Source organism: Chelonoidis abingdonii, chromosome 6, assembly GCF_003597395.2.
Source record: "Chelonoidis abingdonii isolate Lonesome George chromosome 6, CheloAbing_2.0, whole genome shotgun sequence".
In the NCBI taxonomy this organism is placed as follows: domain Eukaryota; kingdom Metazoa; phylum Chordata; order Testudines; family Testudinidae; genus Chelonoidis; species Chelonoidis abingdonii.
The window spans coordinates 106702779-106715165 of record NC_133774.1 but is presented as its reverse complement, the minus strand read 5'-3'; the positions used below and the strand labels follow the sequence as shown (position 1 = coordinate 106715165).

At 44.2% G+C, this 12387-nt stretch overlaps 1 protein-coding gene across 7 annotated transcripts in view; it reads left to right on the top strand.

Moving 5' to 3' along the window:
• Positions 1-12387, top strand: part of DENND4C (DENN domain containing 4C) — a 134045-nt gene that overhangs the window by 66600 nt on the left and 55058 nt on the right. For 5 of the 7 annotated variants that reach the window (XR_012656156.1, XM_075067305.1, XM_075067306.1 and 2 more), the window contains exons 18-23: positions 3325-3453; positions 4348-4492; positions 4843-4989; positions 7653-7778; positions 8837-8971; positions 10521-11678. Coding sequence is in view for 6 of the 7 variants with exons in the window: in XM_075067305.1 (XP_074923406.1) it covers positions 3325-3453; positions 4348-4492; positions 4843-4989; positions 7653-7778; positions 8837-8971; positions 10521-11678 (1840 nt within the window). In the remaining variant the exon portion in view is untranslated. The remainder of the gene's footprint in view (positions 1-3324; positions 3454-4347; positions 4493-4842; positions 4990-7652; positions 7779-8836; positions 8972-10520; positions 11679-12387) is intronic. The other 2 variants (XM_032797541.2, XM_075067309.1) reach the window with 2 other exon arrangements.

Genomic DNA, 12387 nt, shown 5'->3' with positions numbered 1-12387 from the left:
GAGAGCTTCGCTGCTGTCATCCTACTTTATCTTACCCGAGTGCTAAAATTCACATACTGTTTTTGCTCTTACCCTTACTCTTGCATCACATTTAACATAAAGGTGAATTGCTTTCACTGTTCAGAAACGTTTCTTGCAAAAACAGTCATTGCTTTTTTGCAATTTTCTTGCTTCGTGTTGCAGTGTGAAATGAAATTGTTTCCCCACAGGCTGTGATTTACTATAAAATAACTCTTTGAAAGTTATTTTTACTAATTTCTCTAGAATCACTTAATATGTCCCTTTTTATAATTCAGTGAATTAATTTATTTATTTCGGGAACCATGGGTAGTATTCTGTAGCTTTGCACAGAAATAAGCTTTGTGCAAAGATAATTTTACTATCTCATTTTAGTGAAGGGGGGCACCCTTCAGGGCATGGATTGAATTTAATGGGGGTAGATATGGTTGTGACTTTGGGAATACAATTCTCACATACCACATTTTAAAAGGCACAAAAACATGAATTTATTCAAGTCTGAAGCCATGCTAAATTTCAAGGATGACACTGATACATATTGCTAAAATGTTTTACATTTTTGTGTTATGTCTGAAGCAGGCTAATCCTTAAAAACTTGAAAATAGCTTTCCCAATAACTTGTTCTTTTCCATCTGGCAATCATACGTATAGGGTTACCATATTTGAACATTCAAAAAAGAGGACACTCCATGGGGGGTGTCGGCCCTGCCCCTGCTCCTCCACACTCAACCTCCAGTCTGTCCAAAGTTCCGCCCCTTCCCACTCAGCCCCACCACTGCACCCCTCCTCACCCCCTGGCCTGCCACTGGCTTGCTGCGTCCTCCTCAGTCCTTCACCCACCGCTCGCCTCCTCCCACCTGACACTCACCTCCTCACTCCCCTGCCAGAAACCCCCATGCCCGCCCTGAGACCACCCCCCCCCCCCCTGAAACGACTCCCATGCCCGGCCCCTGAGAACCCCCGCCTGAGACACTGTGCGCGTGCTTCTCGCTTCCTCACCCCCGCCCGCCCACCCACCTGCCGCTGGCTCCCTTGTCACTCACCTTTTCAACTCCCGCTTGCTCACCGCCCGCAGCTGGTCTTTTCTCCCCCCACCTGCCGTTGGCTCGCCACCTGCCTCCTCGCCCACTGCCCGCCTCCTCACCCTCCCGCCTGTTGCTGGCTCCCTCGCCGCTTGCCTCTTCACCACCTGCTGCTGGCTAACCACTCGCCACTTGCCTGCCCGCCCGCCAGCCAGCCAGTCGCTGGCTCGCTAGCCTCTTCACCACCCACTACCCGCTCACCTACTCACATACTCCCCGGCCCCCCACTTGCTGCTGGCTCACCGCTCGCCTCTTCACCTCGCTCTGCTTGCTATCTCATTCCTCCTGCTGAAGGTCCCTCTGGCTTCTAGGAGCAGGGGCAGCCAAGGGGTCTCCATGTGCTGCGCCCACCACAAGTGAGAGCTCCCTGGCTCCCATTGGCTGGGAAAAGCAGAGTGGGGCTTGCAGGCACTGGCAGTGCGCAGAGAGCCCTCCACCCACCTGACCCATTCCCAGATTGCCCCTAAAGAGCTTTCGGTTCATATCTGTACCACTGAAACAGAGCAAGTCCCTGGGATAGATCCCAGCACGGGAAGTATGGCTGCAGAAACTAGCATGTATTTTGATACATCATTTCGACCAAATCCTCTGTTTGGATCTGATTTGTGATAGGACCCATTGAGAAGCATAAGCAGCCTCTACAGAGATTCAGCCTACTCTGGGGTGGGGGTGGGATTCCTACTATTTGGTGGATGGAGTTTATTTACATATTTTAATCCCAGGTCTGAACAGCCTTTCTTTGAAGAACCAGAGAGTCCAATATCAATCTTAATAATACATTGCTTTAAAAATTCTGTGCAGGCTACTAATAGTAATGGACTAATAAATCTGCAGGGTACAGAAACTGGAAACAGGTGATTGATTTCAGCTTCCAGATTTAAGGCTTGTGGGGGAGAAATCCAGTTTCCTTTGCAGCTTCTGATGAGAGAGGCAGCAAAGGAGCTTGTTTGGCAAGCTGCACCATGATCCCCAACCTCCAACAGTCATAGTGAGCCCTTCCGCGGCAGGCAAAGAAACGCTGCTCCTCCAGCCCCAAGCTAACCAGGGTCCCTTCCCAGCACCAGGCTCATTCCTCCCAGGAAACAAAAGCGAGTCTAAGCTCCATGGTTCCCCCAGAGAAACAAGCAGCCTATTCCCCAAGAGGCTTTTTAACCCTTACTGGACCACTCAGCCCCAAGGCAAGACAATTCCTCCTCTTTCCCCTTCCAGCGTTTGAGAATGAGCAGGGGTTTGGGAGAGGATGGAGGGATGCCCACGCTGAAATGACGGGGGTAACATGAGGGGAAGGGGACCCCGAGTGGCTGCAACTTACAACTCCCAGGTTCAGGTCATCGGCCGTAGGGGTTGGTGCTGCAAAGGTTTCTTCTCAAGGCCAGCCAGATGGCGATGGTCAGGAACATTTCCCAGGAAACCCCACTCTGCCTGGTAGCCACGGTCCACAGCAGCATCCCTCCTAGTCCTGCACCGCCTCCCGCTGCCGCTCCCAGGGCAGGAGCCAACGCTGAGCTCCGGAGATCTGCAGGGGCACAGAGGTGGCAGGCGGCATCCGAACGCGCAGCTGCCTCCTCCCTGGGCTCCAACTTTCCTGGCTCCTGCCTCTCTCCAGCTTGTGCGCCCCCTGCTGGGCGCTTCCCCCGCACAGCAGCAGCCAGAGCCAGGGGGCGGCGGGTGGGAAGGGGGGGAGGCGGGAAGTTGCTTTGGGCCCTGTGGTGGAGAGTGTCGGGAGCCAGGAAAGTTCCTGACCATCGCTGGCTGGCTTGGCAGGAAACCTTGGCAGCACCAACCCCTACAGTTGATTATGTGAACCTGGGAGTTGTAAGTTGCAGCCACTCGCTGTCCCCCCCTTCTCCTCGCTAGGGTTACCATATGTTCGTATTTTCACAGATGCTTTTAGATATTTAAAAATTCTTCTCGGGCGCTGATTTAAGTACAATAAAGCCAGACATGTCCAGGAAAATACAGATATATGGTAACCCTAAATATGTATAATGGATTAAATGTGAGTATCCTCAGCAGCGTTCCCTGATGCCAACATGATTTTCTTACGGATTAACTTGTGCTCCCTCTCCTGGCAGTTGAGGATTATACGTTGAATAGTAGCTTTTGTGTGCCTTGTCTCTCTTGCAGACTTCAATATTTGAAAACTAGATCACGTTTTGGTGCCTAATTCACTTCAGAATGTTCCTTGAAATTGACGATGTTATGGGTTTCTTAATCTTATTAGGTGTGCTATAGAGTTCTAATGCAGCTCTGTGGACTTTGTGGTCATCCTGTTCAGGCTGTGAGACTCCTGTTTGAAATGAAAAATGCTGGAGTACAGCCGAATGCAATCACCTATGGTTATTACAACAAGGTAAGAGATCTTAGTGAAGCTGGGGCAGGTAAGCAGTCACTTACTTGACGTTGTCACTCTCATTGTCTTTGTCATGTCTTCCTCAGGTGCATTGTGGAGGCTAATAATCTTGAATGGTTTTCATGTAGATCTTCTTGTGTTGTTTATTGTCTGGCTACCTGATTGTGTATCCAGCAAGCCTAGACTTAAAATTTACTTATTTTCATGGCTCTGTGCATACTTCACTTTTTATATTTTTCTGTATGTATACATGTCTGAGAGTTCTCTGAGTGTTTAACCAAATATGCTGTTGAAATTTAACTGCGGTCTCTTCTAATTTTTATCATGCCTAAGTCTTGGAACAGGCCCATGATTAGGGTATATGGCTGAGGATGGGGGATAGAAGAGGTGGTGAAGAAACTTTTTTTCCCACACATACTACATACAACAAAAAATCAGTTCAAATTGTAACTCTGCAGACACCAGTCTGCTGTCTCCTAAATCAGTGACACAGCAGATAGAATTGCTGACCTTCCTTTTGGTGAAGGGTGCAGTTCTGCTTCTGCTGCTTTGAAAGATCCACAAGCTGAGAGGGAATGTCACAGTGCAAGTAAACCACTCGAACTGAAGTCAGTGGGAATGGAGGGCTTAGTGGGGCTCTTGTTGCTACTCCATTGTAAATAACAAATATGCATTCCACAGCCTATTTAACTCATGCTTTTCACAATCGAATGTTAGTCATTCAGGACTGGTGTTCTACGCACAGCCTTGAGACCAGGGGAGAAGGGCTCTTAAAAAAATCAGTTTTAAAATGTTTGCATTTCCCATCTTAAAAGAGAGCAGTTTTTCTGTAGAGGGTAAGAGGGCAGGCTTACTGACTAAGCAGTTACTACCATAATGCCTTTGATTCTGCAGGCAGTTTTGGAGAGTCATTGGCCTAGCAGTAATCGCAGTGGTATCTTTCTGTGGACGAAGGTACAGAATGTGGTCCGTGGTGTAGCACAATTTAGGCAATGCCTAAAAAAAGCAACAGGGAGCTCACAGGTGTCTGTGATATCAGGTAATGTATAGTAACTGAAATGGGCTCACTTCTACTGAACTAGAATAGGATTTGCATTCTAATAATTGCTGCTAGCATGATATTGTATGTGTGTATTTTCTAAATGTTTCCTAGAAAGGACTGTTTTTCTAAAGTGCATAAAAATAGGCTGCTGCCAAGTTTATGTTCAGTGGTATGAGAGTGTCTCACACTAAAAACTAAATTGCTTTGGTCTCTTACTCCATATCCTAATTATATTTATGTAACTATAAGTATCTGCTGTGAGCTGGAAAGGTTTGATTTGACTTTTATTTAAAGTTTGACAAGTTTTCAAATCGTCTTTACTGACTAGCTCTCATTCATATCTTTAGCTCCTCGGAATGCCACGGGTGGAAGTGATGGGGACACGGTGAGCCATGGTAGCGTGGATAGTTCTAATGATGCTAACAGTGGGGAGCACACACTCTTCGTCAGAGACTTAGTCAGGCTTGATTCCATTGATAATCACTCTAGCACAGGTACTAGAGTCTGCTGGGTTTCACTACTAACAATTCCACCAACAGCAAACTCCTCTCTCATCTCCTGCTGATTCTTTCCCTCCCTAAACACTTTCCCCCCTCTTTCTGAGGTTGTGCGATATGAATGGCTGAATCAATATACTTGTAGAAAAGGAACTGTACAGTAATTGCAGGATATTCCTCTTCATTGCACATTGGTGCTCCATGCTCAATGTAGCATAAACCATGGCAGAATGACTAACTCTTTAAACTGATTTTTTTTGTAATTGTATTGCTGGTGAAGCAGTCACATGGTCCATATTTTATTTTGTCAGTTTTTTTAAAGAGAACTCTCCAAGCCTCTAATTATGAGCATTAGCAATTCTTGCTGGCAATTACTCATGCACACTACTGATAAAATCTACTGACCTAAAACAAACTGTGAGTGTAAACTCTCATTTTACAAGTGAGGGTGCAAAAGTTGCTCAGACATAATTGGAGACCATTGTTTTCAAATCGGTCTTTAATATTAATTGAGGTTAATTAAAATTCCAGAATCCGGTATGTATGTTTAATCACTGTAGTGCATACTTTTCAAATTACAGTTTGCAAACTGCTACCATGGTTTTCAGAACTTCAGAATTAAAATTGTAAATTATCTTAACTTTGTCATACATATAATCTTTGGGAGAGTTCCTGAGAGTGGAGAGACTTTTGAAAAGCCAGAGAAGAGCTCTGCACTGAATGTGGTGTGTACTCTAACAGACAAATTAGAATGAAATAATTCATCTCCAGAAAATTACCTGAGGTGGCAGGTGCTTTCCTTCCCTACTGTAAATCTGATTACACCCCAGACCATACATTCAACTAAACCTCCTATATATTCGTGTATCACAGGACCTATTGTGCATATGATCGTCGCACACCCTTTTTAATTTTTAAATATCTTGACTCTTCCTTTAAAGAGAACTTGAGACTGATTCCTGAGCTGCACGTGATGTACTTGTCTAGATGACTGAACTTTCCTTCTCTCTGCTCTTTGTTACTCTGCTTCTTGCTCTGCGTTCTCTTGATGCTGCATTTGTCCTTGGCTGTCATGGTGTGGGGTGCAGACTTGTATGGTGTGAAGCCTTGGATGCACATGTGCGTTAATTCTGCCTTTTGAGTGTTACTGCTGCAGGTAAATTTCCCATTTATTGATAGGTTATTTTCACTGATGTGCGAGGAGGGTGTGGGGAGAGATTTCTTACGTGGTTAAAGTGGTGATAGAGGAAAATAAAGATCAAAGGATATCAAGTTTTCTTACTTATCAAGTTGCTTGTAGAATAAATCCAAAACATAAATTGCCAATTACTTAGGTTTTTGGTTTTTTTTTTTTTTTTTTTTTTTTTTTTTTTTTTTAAACTCTTTATCAATTCTATTCTCCATGTATGTTCTATGGAGATATCAGGCATTCAAAGCAAGTTTGTTGTTCAGCTTTGTAACTGCTAAGGAGCCAGGTGAAATTTCTTTGGTACTTGAGGGTAATTTGCATTGTACTTCTGTGTTTTGAAACAAGGTCACGTATCCAAAGACTTGCTAATAGGCAGGTTTAGGAAATAGAGCTCAACATGCTGTATATTATGCTATGGAATGAATCCCATCTGTTCTCTGTTAACACTATTTCCATCATAAAAGTTCATCTTTGGGTTCAGAAGGAGCACAGACGTTATGATAGCCAAGTTTTGGGTTTCTATAAGGTTGATGAGCTGACTAGGCTGACCACTTTATAGTAACAAGGTGGGTGAGAATTTTTTATTGGACCAACTTCTGTTAGTGAGAGCGACAAGATTTTGAGTACACAGATCTTTTTCTTCAGGCCTGGGAAAGGTGCTGAATATGTTACAGCTAAATACAAGATCCGACACAGAGTTTAGCATAGGTAGTTGGCATATATATTGTAAGGGACCATTGAAGGTGAAGTGGCTCATTAACTCCCCTGTCGCCTTAGGACAAAAAGTGAGTTAGTGGTTTACAGGTTGTTGTTGTTGTAATAAGCCATACATCCAGTGTCTTTATTAAGACCATGATTTTTACTGTCTAACAAAGTTATAAATTTAAGCTCACAGGCTCATCTTTTGAAAGTGTTGTTGTGCAGGTTTCCTTTGAGGGTGAGGACTGATAGGTCAGACACAGAGTGATTGCTTTGTGAAAAGGGTGCACCGCCAGGTGATATAGCGTGTTTTGTGTCACTTTTTCTGAGAGCTCATTCCAGAGCAAAGTGATTCTGTCTGGTTTCTGTGGTGTTTGGTTCTGGTTCATGCAGTGTACAAAATTTTAGTCGTCATCTCTGCCTTTCAAATGAACTACTATAGTATACTGGTGGGGATTCACTTAGCAAATTGTGTAGTGTACAAGTCATTGACAATGTACTGTACTGTAGTATATTGTGGCAAATAGACTATTAAACCTAAAATAGGCTTTTTCATTCCTGTCTTTGCTATTGTTTTCTGCTTTTACCATTACCAGTTAAATACTGTGTGTATGTTTTGTGTGCTAGCCATTGGTGATCTCCTGACTCAATATTTTTAGCAAAAACTAGATGTAGCACAAACAAGTTGCACTTTAATATCTTAACATGCAACAGAATTTCTCAGTTTAAAACAAAAAACTGTTAGACTACTTGCTTGTATTCTTTTCAACAGGGGGTCAGTCAGACCAAGGCTATGGATCCAAGGATGAGCTCATAAGGGATGATGGAGATAATCTTCTTGCAGCTGAGACGCTAGCAGAAAAAGATTCTTCTTGTAAAATGAAAGATCTAACAGGAGGTCAAGTATTTAGATTTACTTTGATAGGGGTTTCTTTTAAATTTGTCCAGTCAATTTAAAACATTCAGAAGGCTTTTAGTAGATGTAATTCACAAAGCTATAGTCACCACATGATTGTCTTTTATTATTCTTGTTTATTCCCTGTCCAGGGGATCAATTAAAGGGTAGGCACTAACTCTGAGGGTGCTCGGGGCTGGAGCACCCATGGAGAAAAATTGGTGGGTGCTCAGCACCCACCGGCAGCTCCTCAGCCCACTCCCCTGCCCCAGCTCACCACCCCCTCCGCCTCCCCTAAGTGCGCTGCTGGGTTCTGTTCTTCCCCATCCCTCCCTTCGCTTCTGCCACGAAACAGCTGATTCGTGCCGCAAACCTGGGAGAGGACCAATAGGGGCACACTTGGGGTGGGGGGAGGCGGGGATTTGAGGAGAGGACCAATAGGGGCAGGGAGGGGGGAATGAGCATCCACTGGCGCCAACAAAGTTGGCGCCTGTGAATTAAAGTACTGCTAGATCATAACTGAGTTGCTGGCTTGAGTCCAGTCCATGTCAGTAATGACCACAAACAACCATTTGTTAATTAACTGTTCCGTGGCCTATTTGAAATTAGTAGTGGTGAGCCTAAGTCCAGTTCCCATATCACATTTGGCACTCTTATCTGCAACGAAGGACAGCATGGGTGTGGAGATGTTTCCTTTGGTTTCACACTGTGTCAGGGCTCATGGTTAAGGCTATGTTTATGTCATGGAGGTCATGAAGTCTGCTTCAGCCCCAGGGGCTCTCAGGACTCTGGAGCTGACAGCCAATGGGGCCCTGGCAGGGTTCCAGTGACAGGCGACAGCAACAACAAGGGGTGGGGGGTGGAAAGTTCTGGCGACAAGCTGTGGAATGTATTGAATTAATTACAAGAAATGCTCAGCGCCTAGAAAGATTGGCATCTGTGGGCACTGTACTAAGAAGAGAACAGCTTGTACATTTTAGATAAAATGTATCTTCCAAAACAATGTAGATAAAGTTATTTGTATAGACAGCATAATTAAAGATGGGTTTTTCTTACTCTAGAGGTTGGTGGTATTAGTGAAAAGCATCAGCAGAGTGCAGAACCTCATAGTTCAGCAGACCCACCTGCTTGGGGAAGCAGTATTGTGAAAGTTCCATCTGGCATTTTTGATAGTACTGGCAGGAAAAACAGCAGTGGTGAGTTACTGAGTATATTGTTTAACACAACTGTTATCAACAAAATTTGAAACTGCCTCTGGCTTCTTGTAGTTGGTTTAACTTGGATGTTTGGTAAATGGAATCTTGAGCTGACAGTATGGTCACAGGGACAGGACAGTGCACTGGGGAGTCAGGAGACTTGGGCTGTATGCCTGACTCTGCCACTGACTTGCTGTGGGTCCTTGGGTAAGTCATTTCACCACTCTGCACCTCTGTTTTGTATCTGTAAAATGGCAATAATATTTGCCTTCCCTTGTAAAACACTTTGAGATCTACGGATGGAAAACGCTATATAAGAGGCAGTATTGTTGTTGTTACTACTGCCAATTGTTGGTGGATGGTCATTTATCCTGATAAGTGGAATTACCAATTACTAGAAAACACCATTTTAACTTGAACATTACTATCTGGGATTTGCAGAGATACTGTGATGCCCATGGAGTAGACATTCTCTATCCTGTGATAGGAATACAGCTTACTTCCTGCTACCTAGTGTTGGTGGCAGGGACAGCTGCAAGAGTTGCAGAGTGCTGAGTCACCATGTAACTGGCGTGGGAAGATTGAGTCTGACTCAGGCAGTGGTAAAGCACCTCATAGACTTGCTGCACATGACAGCTAAGGGAACCGACAGCTGTTAAAAGAACAGATAGAATCAGTGTGAGACTGAGACACATACAGACGTAAGCACCTTTAAATTACCTAATGGGGTCCCACTGAAGTAGAATCACTATACCCGCTAAGCAGTTGTTACTGCCATTACGTTTTATTAGGCTTACATTAATTGTCTGGATAATCTTCATTGAAGTGGGGTGTACTGTAATATTCAGAGGTTTGGTGCACTCAGTACAAAGGCAACTTCAGGCATAAGCTAAGAAGAAGGCTATTAAAGAAGGAATCTGGAGCAGCACTAGGACTACTATGGTGAGTTCCTGACCAATCTCAAATTACTCTTCTCCAGTTATGGTGGTCCTTTCTCCAAAAGCATATGTCTGTGTTCTTGACACATGCAGTAGATGTCTTTGGGACTTCAGTTCTCCCCAGAACTATTTGTCCTGTGTGCTTCAATGTTATCTTAGAAGTAGTGCCACAGCCAATGCAAAAAACACCTAATCTTCTGAGAGCTAAAGACATTGGCAATAAACTGAGCATAGAGAGGGTAGAGTCCACCCTTTTGGGGAAAAGAAATGATGCACAGGTGAAGCAAGTGGGCCACTGAGCTTGGTGGAAAGAGGGAGTGACAAATGTGCGTCTTTGCTTGGGTGCTGCAGCCTGCTCATTCAGGCTAATAGTATGTGTCAGTAACTAACTAAAGCACTAACTTTCGCTTTATTCTTTCCACATGTAATTTGTGACTTAGTGGTACTTTTGTAGAATTGCTCTAAATTATATTTACCGCTTTCTTATTAGAAAACTTGTAAAATTTTTTAATAACTCAGGCCATATGACCTTCATTTAAATTATTTCCTTAGCAGTATGTGTTGGGGTGGGAAACGAGGTATCACATTAATGCTATGTGCTTTCTTTGTAGGAACTGCATCTAGCCCACTCTTTATAACTCAGGATCCGGTTGAAGATTCAGTCTTTAATGATGCTTCTCCCAAGAAAACAGGTGAAAAAGGGCAGAAGAGACAAAAGCTCTTTTCAGAGAGGAGCTGCAGTTTTAGCACTGAAAGCAGAGCAGGTATGCTGCTGAAGAAAGGCAGTTTGGACTTGAGCTCTAGTGAAATAGCAGTAATGATGGGAGCAGATGCCAAGATCCTCACAGCAGCTTTATCCGGGGCTAAAACTTCACCACCTCACACTAGTAAATTCAGTAGCTTTGACAGTATGGGTGACCAGCAGGTCTCTGGGCTGAGTGGCACCAGGACTCATGTGAGCGAAGGTGCTCAGGAACTAGAGCTTAAGTCTTCACCAGTGGAGGAGCCTGAGGAAGGGCAAGTGCACATTGAGAATGGAGGTGAGGACAGTGGAGCCAGAGCTGAGAATGTTCATGCCAAACTTCTGGATGGTAATCAGCCCCCAAACCAGAAAACAGATGCCAGAGATGCAGTAACTAAAAGGAATAGTTTCTATGGAGTGATTAAACCTATTGAAAGGGAAGATGTTGAAGTGGGCTTGGACCCTTTATCTTTGCTGGCTACTGAGAGTATAGAACCAAAACCCTCAGATCCTGAAGAAAAGATTGTATCACCAGTTGTACCACGTAATCTGGCGGATGAAATAGAAAGCTATATGAATCTAAAGAGCCCCCTGGGTAGCAAGTCTTCCAGCATGGAGCTTCACAAGCAAGAGAGCAGAGAAGCAGCAGCCTCTAAGACACTTAGTCTCTCCCAAGAGAGGAGATCAAGCTTACCTTCAGATTCTGTCCCACCAGCCCCAGAGAAGAGTGAAAATCGGAAAAGTCCTTTAGTTTCCAGGTCTAAAACCTTTACGGGGCGACTAAAGCAACAGACCCATTCACGAGTCCAAAAAGAGCGGCCTCCATCACTAATGGTGTTGGGTCGCTCTTCGCAGCATGGCTCATTGGGCTCTGTGGTAACAAGTTTATCCAATCTGAAACTAGACAATATACTGTCTGGACCGAAAATAGATGTTCTGAAGTCTGGAATGAAACAAGCAGCTAATGTAGCCAGTAGGATGTGGGACTCTGTAACCTCACAATATAACTACTCGGATGATGAGGCAAGTAGATTTTAGTTTGATATTTCCTGTGCATTGCTATTCAAGATATTTGACTATTTAAAGTGCTTTTTTCTTTTCCCTATCAACACTGGTTCTCCACTTGTGAGGTAATTCCCTTCTCTTCATCTGTCAGTATAATAATGCCTGCATCTGTAATTTTCACTCCATGCATCTGAAGAAGTGGGTTTTTACCCACGAAAGCTTATGCCTAAATAAATCCCATAGTCTTTAAGGTGCCATCGGACTTTTTGCAGCTTTTCCTTAGTCGTCTTGATCTGTCTGATGCCTATGACAATTACCACTTACTCCTCTCCTTTTCTTCCTCACTTGGCTTCCATGACTGGGTTTTCCTGGCTGGGTTTCTGCCTTGCTGATTTTTCCTTCAGTATTTCCTTTAATAATACTTCATTATTTCATCTCCCCTCCAATTTTGGCATCCCTCCGGCGTTCTGTTCTCGGTCCTCGTCTCTCTTTGTATCCCTGTACTGAGAATTCTACATCTTGTTCCACCCTCAAGTCTTGCATCTTAATTAGCTGCCTCTCTGCACTGTCCTCCTCCTCTGGGATGTCCCATACAAACTCTGGCTGTTCAAAACTGAACTTCTTTTCCTTTCTTTGTCATCCTTGTCCTTTGCCACCCTTCTCTGCTGTTTAACAACTACACTGTCCTCTTTGTCTCCCAAGGTCACAATTTCTAGGTCATCTTTCTGACT